The sequence below is a fragment of the Geotrypetes seraphini genome, chromosome 4 (assembly GCF_902459505.1).
Source record: "Geotrypetes seraphini chromosome 4, aGeoSer1.1, whole genome shotgun sequence".
In the NCBI taxonomy this organism is placed as follows: Eukaryota; Metazoa; Chordata; class Amphibia; order Gymnophiona; family Dermophiidae; genus Geotrypetes; species Geotrypetes seraphini.
In genome coordinates this window covers 323,252,174-323,269,904 of record NC_047087.1, presented here as the reverse complement: position 1 = coordinate 323,269,904, position 17,731 = coordinate 323,252,174, and the positions used below count along the sequence as shown (strand labels likewise).

Genomic DNA, 17,731 nt, shown 5'->3' with positions numbered 1-17,731 from the left:
CCAGACCTCTTCCACATAATTTACCTTGACTTTCAAAAAGCCTTTGACAAGGTACCGCACGAAAGATTGCTTAAAAAACTGTGGAGACACGGGGTGCAAGGGGAGGTCCACCGATGGATCAAAAACTGGCTGGCAGACAGGAAACAGAGGGTTGGAGTGAAGGGCCATTACTCAGACTGGCATGGGGTCACGAGCGGAGTTCCGCAGGGGTCGGTGCTGGGACCGCTCCTGTTCAATATATTTATTAATGACCTGGAGGCGGGAACAAATTGCGAAGTTATTAAATTTGCGGATGACACCAAACTCTACCGCAGGGTTGAAACCATGGAAGACTGCGAAGATCTGCAAAGGGACCTAACGACGCTAGAAGAATGGGCCAAAAAATGGCAAATGAACTTTAATGTAGGGAAATGCAAGGTCATGCATGTAGGGAAAAAGAACCCGATGTTCAGCTACAAAATGGGAGGATCACTGCTAGGGGTAAGTAACCTTGAAAGAGACCTGGGAGTGATGGTGGACACGTCTTTAAAGGCGTCGGCACAGTGCGCCACAGCCTCAAGAAAAGCAAACAAAATGTTGGGTATCATTAAGAAGGGTATCACGACCAGGACAAAGGAGGTCATCCTGCCACTGTATCGTGCAATGGTGCGACCGCATCTGGAGTACTGTGTCCAATATTGGTCGCCGTACCTCAAAAAGGACATGGCGGTACTTGAGGGAGTCCAGAGAAGAGCAACTAAACTGATAAGAGGTATGGAAAACCTCTCATATACTGACAGACTGAAAAAGCTGGGGCTGTTCTCCCTGGAAAAGCGGAGACTTAGAGGAGACATGATAGAAACCTTCAAGATCCTGAAGGGTATAGAAAAAGTAGACAGGGACAGATTTTTCAGATTACGGGGAACCACAAGTACAAGGGGGCACTCGGAAAAATTAAAAGGAGACAGGTTTAAAACAAATGCCAGAAAGTTCTTTTTCACCCAGAGGGTGGTGGACACATGGAACGCGCTCCCGGAGGCTGTGATAGGCCGGAGCACGTTACAAGGCTTCAAAGAAGGTTTGGATAGGTTCCTAGAGGATAAAGGAATTGAAGGGTACAGATAAGAGTAGCGGTAGGTTATAGGGATAGTCTGGGACCATTGCTCAGGCAATGGGCCTGATGGGCCGCCGCGGGAGCGGACCGCTGGGCGAGATGGACCTCTGGTCTGCCTCAGCGGAGGCAACTTCTTATGTTGTTCTTCTTATGTTACTGAGCCTTGAAGGAGACCTGTGTGATTGATCTTTATCTGCTACTTTTTTTTGCTGTACACTTCCCCCCTCCGTATTTGCAGGGGTTAGGGGCAGAGCCGGCCTGCGGATATTAAAAAAACGTGAATAATATTCGGACCGGTTCTGCTCCTAACCCCCACTTCCCCCAGCTATTTTAAGCCCTGAAAGCCCCCGCTTAAGCCTTACCTGGTGGTCTAGTGGGTTTTCAGGCAGGAGCGATCTTCCCACGCTCCTTCCCCATGCAGATCGCTCACAGGAAATGGCTGCCTTGAGCTCCCATAGTGTCTCAAGCCATTTCCTGTGAGCGATCTGCACGAAGCAGGAGCATGGGAAGATCGTTCCTGCCCCGAAAACCCGCTAGACCATCAGGTAAGGCTTAAAGGGGCGCTTACAGGGCTTAAAATAGCCTGAAAATAAAAATGCATTTTTTAATTTAAAACCGTGAATAAACGAATCCGTAGATACGGAATTTGTGAATACGGAGGGGGAAGTGTAGTGCAAAGTGAGAGCTAGGCAAAACAGTTTAGGTAAAAAAGCAGGTAATAATTAGCAATGTATTTAAAATATTTTATTTTTATTTGCTTATCTCATTTGAAAGCTGCTTGATGTTAATACAACTTTAATTTAATTCTTTATAGTGTGTGGGGGGGGAGACAATCAAAACACTTCTGTTCAAAAAGTATATACAATCTACCTAATCTCCCTCTCCTCTTCCCCTCTGAATTTGACCATGCTCTGCTCACTCCCTGGCGCCATATCCACATTCGTCCTGAAACCTAAATTCTCCTACCGAAACCAACTATTTACCAATGTAAGGAAACAGAATACTATGCTATGTAAAGTAACCTGATTTATTTTCCAACATTATTAAGTCTATATCCTCAATTTGTATTCTCCAATGTAATGTACTCTCCTGGAAATGACCAGTTCTCTTCTTATTTAATCCGCTTTGAACCGCAAGGTACAAGCGGAATAAAAATCACTAATGTAATGTAAAGACAACACCTATATCAACAGTAAAGTTAGAATAGGGTCATTAAATCCAGTGGCATACCTAGTATATATATGACAGCCAGTGCTAACCATTTTTGAACAACCCCCTCCTCTATATAAAAAAATATATTTTTAGTAATAAACCATGAGTCACACAATAAGGGTGCATCTAGGAAAAGGCAGCATCTTAAACACTGCAGTGAGCACTAGAACACCAACACACGCATTGTAAAACTAAACAAACCAGATCCTACACAGTCAATTGATCTTGTAGTCGATGCTAACAGAAAGCCATGTCCTTTTCATACACACAGAACACAGATACACCCTCGCCCAATATGGAATAATCACAAACTAAAAATAAAAATATGTAGACAAAAGTTAAACTGAACCAAGAAACCAGACTGCATACAATGCAACACCACAGAAACAGTGACACATGTCCCCTAATACTGTGCAAAATATAAAGACAGTAGATGTAAATTTGAAAAAATCTTCTACATAACAGTCACCACTTTACAAATTAACAAATAGAAATAAAATAATGAGAAATATGAAAATACCATTTTATTGGACTAATCCATTTTTCAATTAGCTTTCAGAGGCCAAATCTTTCCTCAAGACAGTACAGTATACAGCTGTTATGGTATCCTGTCCTGACCTGAGGAAAGGGGTTTATTCCCTCCCAAAATTGCCTTATTTCCATTTCCTATTGATAAATTTTAATCAATACAGTTACAATACTACTTGATTCTACGTAAAGCAACAAAAATATTTTTTTTCAACCTTTTGTCGTTTCTGCTTTAGTCATCTTCTCTTCACTCTCTTCTTTCTATTCAGCATTTGTCCTCGCTCCCTTCCATGCAACATCTGTCCTCTCTCTTTGCCCCTTCCACCCAGCCTCTACCCTCTCTCTACCCCTTCCATCTACTGTCCACCCTATCTCTGCCCCTTGCATCCACTGTCCACCCTTTCTGCCTTTTCCATCCAGTGTCTGCCCTCTCTCTGTTCCATATGGTATCTTCCCTCTTTCTATGTGCCTTCAATAAACTCTATATCCTGTGCCCTTTCTCTCCTTTGTACATGATTTATTTCAGCTTCACCCCCCTCTCCATTTTTTGTCTCCACCCCTCCCCTATGCTCTGGCATCTCTCTCTTCTCCTTTCCTTCCTTCCTTCCTTCCCACTCCACCCCATGGTCTGAAATCTCTATCTCCTTCCCTTCTCTCCCCCCTCTCCTGTATCTGCCTCCTGTCTTTCCCCTTTGGTCCAGGCCTCTCTCTTTCTCTCCGTCTTTCTTCTGTGAGGAGATCATGTTGATCTTGAACACTGAATAATTCTTCCACATTCTCCATATCACTGTACTGTAGTCTGGTCCAGCAGACTGCTTTGGCACTATTACATGGGTAATAGTAAATTCATTATGCATCAGCTTTCCACACAGAATGCCACCAGTCTCTATTTCTTGTGCTGAGTTTACATCTGCCAGCAGCAGAAACGTGTGAGACAGATCCATTGGCAATACTACACTTCGGAGCCCTTTGACCATCTGGTTCTGTATGGCTGCAGGCTTTAAAGCTCTGTTTACTGGAGGAGACTGTTCAGCATACATAGTTGCATCACTCTTAAGGATCTGATCAGAGATTACATTAGACAAGGTGGTATTTTTAGGCATGCAAAAACAGGACATGTTCTCCTCAATCTGCTCAGATGCCTTCAAATGCCCTTTAATGTTCATCTGATCTCGGGCTAAATCTTGCCTCCTGAGCTGATCTTCAAAGGAGAGCGGAGTGAGAGCCATATCGGGTGCGGGCCGCAGTGAGATCCGTTTTGGGCCGCATGTTGTGCAGGGCTGGACTAAGGCAAGTTGTAAGCTTCCTTCCATCGCTGACCTATCTTCCATAAGTCAGCAACGGAGGGAAGCTTACAACTCGCTGCTCTTGCTTACTTCGGGCCTTCCTCGTTGCCGGGTCCTGCCTTCACGGAAACAGAAAGTAAGCAGGATCCGGCAGCGAGGAAAGTCCAAAGCAAGCAAGAGCAAGTTGTAAGCTTACCTGTCTCCTATAGCGAACCCATGCTCCGGGGCATGTGCATGCCAATTTCCCTTCTCTTCCCCCCGGGACATGACTTCTGGTTTCAGAGGGAAGAGAAGGGAAGCCGGCATGCACATGTTAGAGCCCCAGAGCATGTGTTCAAGTTGCTTGCTGGCATTAAAAACTTTAAAAAAAAAGTCAGGCTCCTGCGATTCAGGCTGTGCCGAGTCAGCCCGGTAAATCTCCAAGCCAGTGAGAATGTGGTTTGTTTTTTTTAAATGTTGAGCAGAAGGCGGCAGCAGCAGCAGGATTGCGATCGAGATTACAGCCGGGCGGTCATCTAAATTAGCTGAGCGAAGCGCCCGTCTGAAAGGCCCTGGGGAGAACACTGTTGTTGGATGCTTTGACATTAATGACTTTGAAAGCCCTATTGCCATCCTAGTGTTGAATCCGAACAGTAAGGATTTCAGTCATTATGGGCATTATTACCTCCTCTTTTAGTGCACTCAAGCATACCTTCTAGCTTTTGCCATTGCCTTTTCATTCTGTTGGTATGCAATGATCTTAAGATAGCCAATCACACCCAAGTCCTGCTCTTCTTTCATGCACAAAAGTTCTTCACCCCCTAAACTGTACCGTTCCCTTGGGTTTTTGCAGTATTAAATCTTAGCAGCCAAATTGTGAACCATTCTTTAATCTTTGCTACATCCTTCCTCATCCACACAATCAGGGGTGTCTACCCTACTGCAGATTTTGGCATCATCCACAAAGCACAGTTACTTACCGTAACAGGTGTTATCCAGGGACAGCAGGCAGATTTTCTCACATGTGGGTGATGTCATCCACAGAGCCCCGGTACAGACAGCTTTAAAAGTGCATCACCACTTTAAGAACCGCCCACACTGCGCATGTGCGAGTGCCTTCCCGTCCGTGGCTCCTCAGATTGGTATGCGGATCGCCGGACTAGATGGACCTCGGTCTGATCCGGTGAAGGCGTTTCTTATGTTATGTTCTAAAAAGCCAACCAGGGGAGGTGGGTGGGTTGTGAGAATATCTGCTTCTGTCCCTGGATAACACCTGTTACGGTAAGTAACTGTGCTTTATCCCAGGACAAGCAGGCAGCCTATTCTCACATGTGGGACTCCCTAGCTTACTAGGACGGGACGGAGGGAGTGTTGGCCATTAGGAAAATAAGTTTTGCACTGCTTGGCCAAAGTGACCATCCCATCTGGAATAAGATTCCAGACAGTGAATGTATGAACTGAGGACCAGATTTCATCAATAGGAGTGGAGCGTAGGAAAGCAACTGAAGCTGTTTCCCTGCGGACCCAACAGTTACCGCCTCTATTATGCCTTGCATTCCACTAAGGACCAAATTTAAAATAGCTCCCCCTATTGTCGGTTCCTAAAGCAGTTGCTCCAAGAAGCCGTCATTTATGACGTCTAGGAATTTTACCTCCACTAGTCAGTAATTGTAATCACCCGATATTATATTGTTGCCCAGTTTACCAGCTTTCCTAATCTTTGAAAACATTTTGTCTGCTCTTGCTCCTACTCCTACCACTTGAGCCACCGAGAGGGCCTGCAAATGAAGTTCCACCCACTGGACCAGTATCCGAGCTTCCAAGGGGAGGGCAGCACTTCTGGTGCCCCTGTCTGTTTACAGAAGACAACATGATGGAATTTGTTCAAAAACACCCCAAATTCTTTTCCTCTCAGGAAAGATTGTAGCAAGGCCAACCAAATGGATCTCAGCTCCAGATGACTGATGGACAATTTGCTCTCCAATGGGGACAATCCCAGCAGAGGGGCCTCTATCTGAGGCTGGTGTCAGTCATGAGGGTCACCCATGCGTCAAATCAGAGCTGCATACCCCTTGTCAAGTTCTCTACCTGGAACCACCAATGCAGACTGTGCTTTGCCTCTGCCGTCCAGGGAAGCTACATCTGCAGGGAGTGACATTGCAGAGATCTGGACAAAAGGGAGTGCTGGAGAGGAAGCATATCAGATCTTGCCCAGGGCACTACTTCCATGGAGGCTGCCATCGAGCCCAGCACATGCAGATACTGCCAGGCTATGGGGCTTGGAAGGGCCAAGATCATGAGGATCTGCATCCTGAGCTTCTGTTTGCTTGGCCCTGCACTGTATCGAAGAGGACTCCCAAATACTCCAAACACTGGGTTGGCTGAAGATGACTTTTCCAGGTCCTGTATGAGGCTCACCACTTGCTGGGACAGAGAGGGAAAAATGCTTGAGTACCTGAATAAATTCATGTAAACCCTTCTGAGCTCACCTGGGAGAACAGTAGAGAGAATTGAATAAATAAATAAATGATTTTAGTAGTTATATGCAAGAAAGGACTTAGACAAGGTTCCCCATACCTGTCTTGGTGACCCCCACAGCCTGCTGAGTCTTCAGGAAATCCTCATTCAGCTCATCACCTCCTCTGCCATTGGGGCCTCTTCGGGCCATTGGGAAATCCATCAGCCTCAGTGTGTTTCTGTCTGAAGAGAAGAAGCAATCATCAGAATGGACATTTAAATACATCACGGGACATATCGAGGTGGAAGATGATATCTTCTTTCTCAGGGGACCCTCTGCCACTAGAGGACATGCGCTCAAACTCAGGGGCGGGAAATTTCATGGCGACATCAGGAAGTATTTCTTCACAGAAAGAGTGGTTGACCGTTGGAATGAGCTTCCAGCGCAGGTGATCGAGGCCAGCAGCGTGCTGGACTTTAAGAATAAATGGGATACCTATGTGGGATCCCTACGAGGGTCGAACTGGAATATCGGTCGCTAGGTATAGACTTAAGAGGATGGGTCAGTAGGGTGGGCAGACTTGATGGGCTATAGCCCTTTTCTGCCGTCATCTTCTATGTTTCTATTGCTTGCTGCTGTTACTACTACGACTACTGTTAATTATTTATCTAGCGCTGTAGAGTCGCAAAGAAGATTGTAAGCGATGGACCACTGGTCTGACCCAGCAGCGGCAATTCTTATGTTCTTATGAGCAGACACTAAACAGACAAGATGTCATGGATACAGTTAAGGGGAACTGGCTAGGTTGGTGGGCAGTAGGGTTATAGATTGAAGGCTATATCAAAATGGTGGCTTTTAAACAAGGGAAGGGGCTTGGCAGAAGGATTTCTTCTTAGTATTTAACTCACACCCTTCTAGTGGTAGTTCAAGGAGAGTTACATTCAGCTACAGGAGGTATTTTGTCCCCAGAGCTTACAATCTAAGAAGACACTTTTACTAAATGATGCTGTTGTCACGCTTAAACAACCGATTGAAGAAACGCATTAGAGTGTTTTTATGGTATTTTTTATTTGCACCCATGTGTTGCAGATGTATATAAATATATTTGGGGGGGGGAAGGCTTGTCATGAGCGTTAACCAACTACTGTAGTGTTATAATTAGTGTGAAGTAACTAGCTTACTACAGAATTAATGCAGAACCACTTAGAAACCTTCTAATTAGGAAGCAAGAAGTGCTCCTGCATTAACTTTCTGCAGGTACCGCAGTGCACTACTAGGAATCTTAGCGCACAATCTTCAAATAACAAAAAAAAAAAGCAGCCCCCCAAAAGTGCTACAGTAAAATCCTACGTTACCACAATGAGTCCAGATTTTACTGCACCTTAGTAAAGGGATCCCTACGTTTGAACGTGAGACAATGGAGAGTTAAGTGGTTTGCCCAAGGTGGCTACTATTCACAAAATTGAAGGGCTCGCAGTAAGAAAGTGCAGCAAAGAAGCTCAAAAGAAACCTACGAAATACTTGGAATAACCTCAAAGCACCCAAGTCAGATCAGGGATAGATTACTCAATAAGCAAAGTAGGGCATCAGCAAAAAAAGGGGCATCAGTTGTCCAAAACAGATAATGTGCAAGAATGCTTGTCTAATCTAATCTAATCCTTAGCTTTGTAGACCGCATCATCTCCACGTTCGTAGAGCTCGATGCGGTTTACAGTAGGAGAAATAGGAAGGAACTACAACAGAGGGCTTCTATAGCACTGAAAGGCATACATAGTGTTGTACATTTAAAATGTAATAGACCGTCTCTGCTCAGAACATAAGAATTGCCACTGCTGGGTCAGACCAGTGGTCCATCACGCCCAGCAGTCCCCAGGTCAAAGACCTATGCCCTACCTGCGTTCGTTCCAGTTCAGCAGGAACTTGTCCAACCTTGTCTTGAATCCCTGGAGGGTGTTTTCCCCTATAACAAACTCCAGAAGAGCGTTCCATAGTAACATAGTAGATGATGGCAGATAAAGACCCAAATGGTCCATCCAGTCTGCCCAACCTGATTCAATTTAAATTTTTTTTTTTTATTAATTTTTTCTTCTTAGCTATTTCTGGGCAAGAATCCAAAGCTTTACCCGGTACTGTGCTTGGGTTCCAACTGCCGAAATCACTGTTAAGACTTACTCCAGCCCATCTACACCCTCCCAGCCATTGAAGCCCTCCCCTGCCCATCCTCCACCAAACGGCCATATACAGACACGGACCGTGCAAGTCTGCCCAGTAACTGGCCTAGTTCAATATTTATGTCCCCAATTCGGATTTGCTCTCCCAGAGCTCAGGTGAGGCTTTGGAAGCCTCATCTGAGCATGTGCAGGTAGCCCTATATATACCTGTGCTGACCCTCACTAATCCAGTGATTTCCCTAGCTTGAGTCTTAGTGCAGTATCAACCCTTAGGGGAGGAGGGAGGGTCAGTGTGGCTGACTTATCCTGCTGTCCAGAGAACTCCCTTTACAGGTAAGTAACTTCACTTTCTCCATGGACAAGCAGTATAAGTCAGCCCCACTTTTGGTGACTCTCCAGCTGCGGGGGGGCAGAGGGTGTAAGAGGACGGGGTCCCCATCAGGGGATGGTCCCCTCTTCGTCTCCGCTACCTTGCTGCGGTAGGGTGAGGCTGCATAAGAGCCAGGTGAGGGACAGGTATAAAACCCCAATTACTGAGGCCAGTCAGAGGTTATGTGTTGTAAACAATAGGAACTTTATTTTGGTCCTCAGAACTGGACCGACACTTGAAACAATTATTATTAAACTTGAACATGGCAGAGTATGTATCTCAATAACAGATGTTATTATTAAACTTGAACATGGCAGAGTATGTATCTCAATAACAGATGCGATTATAACAAATAACTGTGCAAATTGTGCCAACATGGCAGAATATAATCTGTTGACAGCGGGCGATCCAGACAATAGTGTCTGGTGAAGGTGTGTGGGGTAGACCATGTGGCTGCTCTGCAAATGTCCTGGAGTGAATAAAATTAAATTCCAGCTTTCTACCACTCTCTGGACGCAGTATTCCAGGTGAGGGCCATGTGCAGGGGAAAAGGTGCTGCAGCCTGCTTCAGCAACTTGAAAGAGTAGCTGGATCTAGAGGGATTTTCTGTCTCAAGGCCCAAGATCTTCAGGCTGCCAGTTGGACTGAACTACCACTTCCCCTCCCCCAGGTCACAACGAATGCTAAAAGGATAATGGGAGAGGCGAACTGCGGCCAGCACTGTAAGCCCCCTGAAGGACGCTATTGATGTCTAAGAGCCTGCACTCAAGCTCCTGCCTGAGTCAAGGGAGCAAGCAAATGCTGACGGCCAGGAACCCTGAACTCCACAAGTCCTCAAAGGTTGCACCTGCAGACAAAAGTTTACTCTAGAGATCGACATGGTAACTGAACACCATGGCAAAGGAAATGGAAACACCCAACTCCCTGTGGACACGGAAAGTGGTAAAAAGCTTTATTCCCATGGGGACTCCTCTCTCCATCACAGCTCCCTGAGTTACCCACCATCCCTACCCCATTGTGGGTCCAGCGGCTCCAGAACTCCCCTCCCTCACGGGTCTGTCGGCTCCAGCCAGCTTCCCTTCCTCCTTGCTGCTAGCACATACCTTGTAGAAAAGCAAGCCGATCTCTACACAGGCCTGCTTGATGGTGTTTGTGGCCTTTTCTCTGCTGGGACCCTCCTTATGACAGGAAGTTGCATGATAAGGAGGAGCCCAGCAGAGGGAAGGCCACAACCAACGTTAAACAGGCTTGCTTTTCTACAAGGTATTGGCCAGTAGGGAGAGAGGCAGGCAGGCTAGACCCACGAGGTAGGGGGGGAGCTGGAGCCGTCTGCCCTGAAGAAGAGAGGGAGCAAATGCAAGGCAAAGCAGTTCTGGGGCTGGAGAAAAGGGCACAGGAGGGGGAGCTGGGTCTGAAGGAAAGGGCTCAGGAGGGGATTGGAGCTGAAGGTAAGGGAGAGAGAGGTGCTTGTCTTAGGAAGGGGAGGGTTGGAACTGAAAGAGAGAGAGATACAGGACCTGCATGAGGGGGAGCTGGAGGGAAGGGAGGGGGAGGTGCTGCACCTGTGGAAGGGGAGAGGTGCTGGACCTTTTGGAGGAAGGACTGAAGGGAAAAAGAGATGTCATACTAAGAGGGAATGAAATACTGTACCTAGCAGACAAAGGGAGAAGTATCAGAAACAGAGGGGAAATAATGGGCATGGAGAGGAGAATAGGGACAGGGACACAAAGGGAGATGTTGCATGGGAATGGTACTTGGGCAGAGAGGAAAAGTGCTAGATGAGGGAGAGAATAGGAACACAGAAGAGAGATGAGTAATGCAGGATGGGAAAGTACACTAAGATGAGGGGTGAGCCTAAAGAAGAAATGCCAAATGAGCAGGAGACCCTGGCGAGTGAGTTAAGAAGACAGAGGGAAACAGAAACCAGAGACTGGGATCAACATGACTAATCTAATCTAATCTAATCTAAATCTTGGGTTTATATACCGCATCATCTCCGCAGATGGAGCTCGACACGGTTTACATGGTTAGGGAAGGAACGGAACTCCAGTGGAATTATATAAGTATGAGAGAAGAGAGGTTGGTGTGAGAGTGCCAGGAGCGGGACGGGGTTACGTTCTGGAGAAGAGCCAGGTCTTCAGATGCTTACGGAATGGTAGAAGGGGGCTCAAATTGCGGAGAGGGGAAGGGAGACTGTTCCAGAGCTGAGTGATTCTGAAAGGGAGGGAAGAGCCAAGTTTACCAACATGACTAAGAAAATAAAATTATTTTTTCTACCTTTTGTTGTCTGGTCATTTTATTTTTCATTTTGTGATTAGAATATACAAGAACTGAAATGTTTATCCCACCAGTGCTGGTGTTAGGCTTGGGTAGGGCCCAGGGCAGAGATTTGGAAAGGGACCCCAAAGCCCACTACAAGCCTGAGCCATCTTTGGCTTCCAGCAAGCTTAGAGCTTTCTCTAGCCAGGGGGCAGTTGCCCTAATTGCACCCCTTAGCCTAACACTATCCCTGGCATGTGTGATCTTTATATTTTGCGAAGTGTAGGAGAAATTAATCTTTTTATTTCTCTGGTGTACTACATGGAAGGTGTAGCTTCTTGGGGTTCTAGTTTAATTTATGTTTGTCATTTTTGGTCAATTATTATAATAATAATAATAATTTTATTCTTCTATACCGCCATAGTCAGATGACTTCTAGGTGGTTCACATTGAAGAGAGCTGGACAATCCGCAAATTACAGAAAGAAAATGGTGAAGGTACAACATATTACACAAGGAATAGACAGAAGGAAAATATAAATTTAGTGTGGCTTCTGATTTGGAGATGAATCTGTCAAATAGTACAGTTTTGATTACTCTCCAAAATGCGCTGTAGGTCAGCCTGGCTCTATTGATGTAGTTACCCAGCCAGGACTGCTGTTTTCTTGCTTGAAACATGAAAGATCTGTCCAAAAAGGATTTGTATTTACAGCCAGTGATCCTTGGGTATGTAAATGTGTTACAGTTTTTGGTCGACCATGTGGGGTTGTGTAGTACAAAATGTGGTAGAAGATAGGAAGGCGCTAGTCCCCAGGCCTGCTTGAAACAGATACATGCAAATTTGAACATTATTCTCGCCTCCATTGGCAACCAGTGTAGTAGTCTATAGAAGGGGCTAATGTGATCGCTTTTCTTCAATCTGAATATCAAGCGAACTGCCGTGTTCTGAACTATTCTTAGTTTTCGTACTGTTTTTTTGGGGATACCCAGATAAACGGCATTTGTGTTCAGTGTATTTGACCAAGGTATTCCGTTAGGATGAATTTTCTATGTAACATTCCATTTTACTGATAGTGGAGGGAAGACAGGTTTTGTAGATCCTTTTTCTGTATGCGAGATTTAGAAAATGACAGTTGCACATGATATTTTCTTTTTATACATTAATAAAATGATTTCAATATAAAATCAGTGATTTTATGGTCTTTTTTGTTAGTTATTTTATTGTTGGATATGCGGGATACAATTTTTTTAAATCAAATAAATGACTCTTCAAGGCTTGTGCATTGGGATAAGAGTTCATGGGGACAGAGCCACATTTTCCCTCATGTCATCCTCTCCAAGCAGGCAGCGCCAGTCTGGCGCCCTGTAAAAACTGCAAACGATCGAAGACGGCAAAATAAGGATATGGTGGAAGCAGACCAGGAGGCCACCTTCATGCTCACTTGGAAAAAAGGAAGAACTGAAGGGAGGAGAAGCAGGAGGAAGAGCTGTGACTGGCATCTTGTACAGACTAGTACTGCCTGATTTGCATCAATCTGTTTTCTTAAAAAAAAAAATCAGGCTTTCCGATTCACTGACCAACCCTCCTTCCCGCACACGTTCAGGCCTCCTAAAACAAAAGCAGCAGCGCTCTGGCAGCGAAAAGCCTGTCCCAAGCGCTACCTCTTGCTGGCCGTCCACTGCCACTACTGCTCCTACTTTAGGAGGCCCGATGTCCGATCTCATGATGGTGGGTAGGCTGGGAAGTGCTGCATAGATGCCAGCAATGTGGGTACCCTCAGCTCTGTGGCTTTAGGATTTTTTCCGAAGGCCGGTATGTTTTCCCCTTCTCCTCGGCCTCCCAGTCTTACTATCAAAACTAATTACGGCCTGCAGAGAATCGCCAGTGATGTAGTGATTCTAGCAGGCTGCCGTCGGCCTCCTCTGCACACTCCCTCTGCTGTGGTCCATCCCAGACCAAAACAGGATGCGACATCAGATGAGGGGCGGGACCGCAGCAGAGGAATGTGCAGCGGAGGCCAACAGCAACCTGCTAGAATCGTTACATCACCGGCAATCTTCTGCAGGTCAGAATTAGTTTTGAAAGTAAGACTGGGAAGCCAGGGGGAAGCTCGATGACAGGAAGCATGCTTGCCATGGGGGGGGGGGGCTCTGGTATAGCTATTAGAAGTACATGGAGGGAGGGGTTACAAAGAGAAGGACATATGTTGGACTGAGGGTGGGGGGAAGGGGCAGAAACAATGGTCTTAAAACAGAGGAGAGGGAGAGAGATGGTGAACAATGGAATGGAGGGAGGGAAAAGGGAGAGAAATTGAACACAAGGGATGGTGTGGAGTAGTGCTGCCCAATTCACTTCGGGTGAATCAATTCGAATCGGTTCAAAACAAAACAAAATCGGTTTCCCGATTCGCCTGACCCTCCCCCCTCGCCTCCTAAAGCAGGAGCAGCAGCTGCTGCACTTTCTTTAGAGGGCGAGTGGGAAGGATCAGTCGGGAAGTGCTGCTGTCGGCTCCCCCCCCCCCCCCCCCGGCATCCGGCTTCTACCCCCCTGGCCTTCCCGCACTGTTTACCTTCCAGGAACAGCCTGCAAACAAGATCGTAATGCTAGCGATCTTAGTACCACTTCGGAGCAGTCCTTTGGGGTGGGACAGGCAGGCAGGCCTTCAAAGGGGGGGGTGGAGGACAGTTCTTCAAGGGGGGGACAGGCAGGCCTTCAGGGGTGGGATAGGTCTTCAAAGGGGGGGAGGCAGGTCTTCAAAGGGGGGGGGAGGCAGGCCTTTAAGGGGGGGGGGAGACAAGCCTTCAAGGGGGAAACAGGCTTTCAGGGATGGTGGCACAGGCCTTTAGGGGTGGGGGTGCAGGCCTTCAGGGGTGGGGGTGCAGGCCTTCAGGGGGGGGCCCTGGTATAGACATACACAGAGGGAGGGAAGGGGGGATTCAAAGAGATGTGCATATGTCGGACTTTGGGGAGGAAGAAATGGGTCTGAAAATAGAGGAGAGGGAGAGAGATGATGGACAATGGGATTTAGGGAGAGAAGGAACAGAAAGGGAGAGAAGTTGGACGCAAGGGATGGTGTGGAGGGGGGATAGAGATACTGGATAGGAGGGTAGTTGGGAAAAGAAAGGGAGAGATGGTGGACCCTGGAGTGGTGGGGAAGGAAGGAGAGATGCTGGATGAAAGGGTAGTTAAGAAAGCAGTTACTTACCATAACAGTTGTTATCTAGGGACAGCAGGCAGATATTCTCAACAGTGGGTGACGTTACCGACGGAGCCCCGCAGCAAACTTGCTTGAAGATCTTTGTAAGAGCTTATGAGTGCTGCACGGCGCATGCGCGAGTGCCTTCCCGCCCGAGTGAGGGCGCTTCTCCTGTGAGGTACCTCAGTTCAGATAGCTAGCTAAGAAGCCAACCAGGGGAGGAGGGTGGGTTATGAGAATATCTGCCTGCTGTCCCTTGATAACAACTGTTACAGTAAGTAACTGTGCTTTATCCCAGGACAAGCAGGCAGCATATTCTCAACAGTGGGTGACCTCCAAGCTAAGCATAATGGGATGGAAGGAGAGTTGGCAAGTTATGAGAAAAGATTTTGTAAAACAGACTGGCCAAAATGGCCATCCCTTCTGGAGAAAGTATCCAGACAGTAATGAGAGGTGAATGTATGAACCAAGGACCAAGTGGCAGCCTTGCAGATTTCCTCAATAGGAGTTGATCTTAGGAAAGCTACAGACACTGCCATTGCTCGAATTCTGTGGCCCGTGACTTGACCCTGCAGAGGGAGACCAGCCTGAGCTTAGCAGAAAGAGATGCAACCAGTTGTATATGGTTCGCTTCGAGATAGGATGCCCCAACTTATTTGGATCGAAGGAGATGAAAAGTTGTGGGGCTGTTCTGTGAGGTTGATTGCGTTGCAAGTAGAAAGGCAACGCATGCTTACAGTCCAAAGTATGAAGCGCCACTTCTCCAGGGTGAGAATGAGGCTTTGGAAAAAATACTGGAAGAACAATAGATTGTTGTGAAATTCTGAAACAACTTTAGGCAAGAATTTTGGATGAGTACGGAGGACCACTTTGTCATGGTGGAAAACTGTGAAAGGTGGATCCGCAACCAAAGCTTGTAACTCACTGACTCTTCGAGCAGACGTGAGGGCAATCAGGAAAACTACTTTCCAAGTAAGATACTTGAGATGAGCTTTATCAATTGGTTCTAATGGAGGCTTCATCAATTGAGCCAGCACAACATTGAGATCCCAGACCACTGGAGGTGGTTTGAGCGGTGGATGAACATTAAAAAGTCCTTTCATGAAGCGGGAAACCACAGGGTGTGCAGAGGTTTCCCATCAAGAGGCTAATGAAAAGCAGCAATCGCACTGAGATGGACACGGAAAGATGTAGACTAAAGTCCAGATTGTGATAAGTGAAGTAAATAATCCAAAACAGAAGCCAAGGAGGTAGACATTGGCTCCATATGGCGAGTGGAACACCAAGCAGAAAATCTAGTCCATTTCTGGCCGTAACACTGCCTAGTGGATGGCTTTCTGGAAGCTACTAAAATATCCTGTACAGACTGAGAAAACTGTCTGTTAGGTTGTTAGTCTGTTAGGTTGAAAGGTACCAAGCTGTTAAGTGTAGAGGTTGGGATGCAGCAAGAACCCTTGACTCTGAGTAAGCAGAGAGGGAAAAACTGGTAGAAATAGAGGCTCCCAGGTGCTGAGTTGAAGTAGAAGGGAGTACCACGGTTGTCTGGGCCACCGAGGCACCATCAGAATCATGGTGGCATGTTCTGTCTTGAGTTTGACAAGAGTCTTGAGAATCAGAGGGAATGAAGGGAAGGCATAGAGAAACTGATCCGTCCAATCCAGTAGGAAAGCATCTGCCTCGAGACGCTAGGGAGAGTATATTCGGGAGCAGAATTGAGGCAGCTTGTTGTTGAAGGGAGAGGCAAAGAGGTCTATGAGGAGTCCCCCATCGAGTAAATACCTGACGTAGAGGTGAGGAATTGAGTGTCCATTCGTGTGGTTGCAGAAGACGACTCAATTTGTCCGCCTGACAGTTGTGCTGACCTTGAATGTAGACAGTTCTGAGAAAGATGTTGTGATGGATCGCCCAATTCCAGAGATTCAGAGCTTCTTGACAAAGGGAGTGAGATCCCGTACCTCCCCATTTGTTGACATAGTACATGGCGACTTGGTTGTCCATCCAGACAAGGATTACCTTGTCATGAAGAAGGTGTTGAAAAGCTTTGAGAGCACTGAAAATCGCTTTGAGTTCCAACAGATTGATGCGACAAAGACGGTCCGCAGAAGACCAATGACCTTGGGTACGGAGACCCTCTAGATGGGCTTCTCATGTGTAGGTTGACGAGTCTGTTGTGAGAACCTTCTGATGAGGGAGAGTGTGGAACAGCAAATCTCTGGAAAGATTGGAAGAGAGAATCCACAAGTGGAGAGACTGCTTCAACAAAGGAGATACTGTAATTTGTTGAGAAAGTGGATCGGTAGCTTGCTGTCACTGAGATGCCAGGGTCCACCGAGGTATGCGAAGGTGAAGTCTGGCAAAAGGTGTCACGTGAACTGTAGAAGCCATGTGACCGAGCAGAATCATCATTTGTCTTGCTGAAATTGATGCGAGATGAGACACTTGATGGCAAAGGTGAATGAGGGTATTCCGACATGGTGGAGGTAGAAACGCTCTGAGTTGGACTGTGTCCAGAGTGGTCCCAATGAACTGAAGAGACTGAGATGGGGTCAACCGGGATTTTGGAAAGTTGACTTCGAACCCTAGACATTGGAGGAACATAAGTCTGTTGGGTCGCTGCAATAACCCCTTGTTGAGAGGGGGCTTTGATGAGCCAGTCGTCCAGGTACGGAAAAACTTGAAGACCCTGGGTACAGAGGGCTGCAGCCACCACTACCAGACACTTCGTGAAGACTCTGGGGGATGAGGCGAGTCCGAAAGTAAGAACTCTGTATTGGAGAGGAAAATTCCCCACCCGGAATCGTAGATATTTGCGAGAGGCTGGATGAATTGGGATACGAGTGTAAGCCTCTTTGAGATCCAGAGAGCACAGCCAATCTCCCTGAGTCATCAGGGAATATAAAGTTGGTAAAGAAAGCATTCGAAACTTCTCTTTGACTAGAAATTTGCTGAGGGCTCTGAGGTCCAGAATGGGCCGCAAATCCCCCATCTTCTTTGGAACTAGAAAGTAACGGGAATAAAAACCCATGTCCCGTTGGTTCAGAGGAACCTCCTCAACAGCTCGAAAGCAAAGAAGAGCCTAAGCTTCCTGAAGAAGAAGGGGAAGTTGCGACGAATTGGAAGGACACTCTCTTGGAGGGCGATGAGGCACCTGAAGAAAGTGAAGTGAGTATCCCTCCCGA

At 46.7% G+C, this 17,731-nt stretch overlaps 1 protein-coding gene across 7 annotated transcripts in view; it reads right to left on the bottom strand.

Annotated features, from left to right (window-relative positions):
- TDRD10 (tudor domain containing 10) overlaps positions 1–17,731 on the bottom strand; it is a 75,264-nt gene that overhangs the window by 53,386 nt on the left and 4,147 nt on the right. For 5 of the 7 annotated variants that reach the window (XR_004539221.1, XR_004539220.1, XM_033942104.1 and 2 more), the window contains exon 2: positions 6,676–6,798. Coding sequence is in view for 5 of the 7 variants with exons in the window: in XM_033942104.1 (XP_033797995.1) it covers positions 6,676–6,798 (123 nt within the window). In the remaining 2 variants the exon portion in view is untranslated. The remainder of the gene's footprint in view (positions 1–6,675; positions 6,799–17,731) is intronic. The other 2 variants (XM_033942106.1, XM_033942108.1) reach the window with 1 other exon arrangement.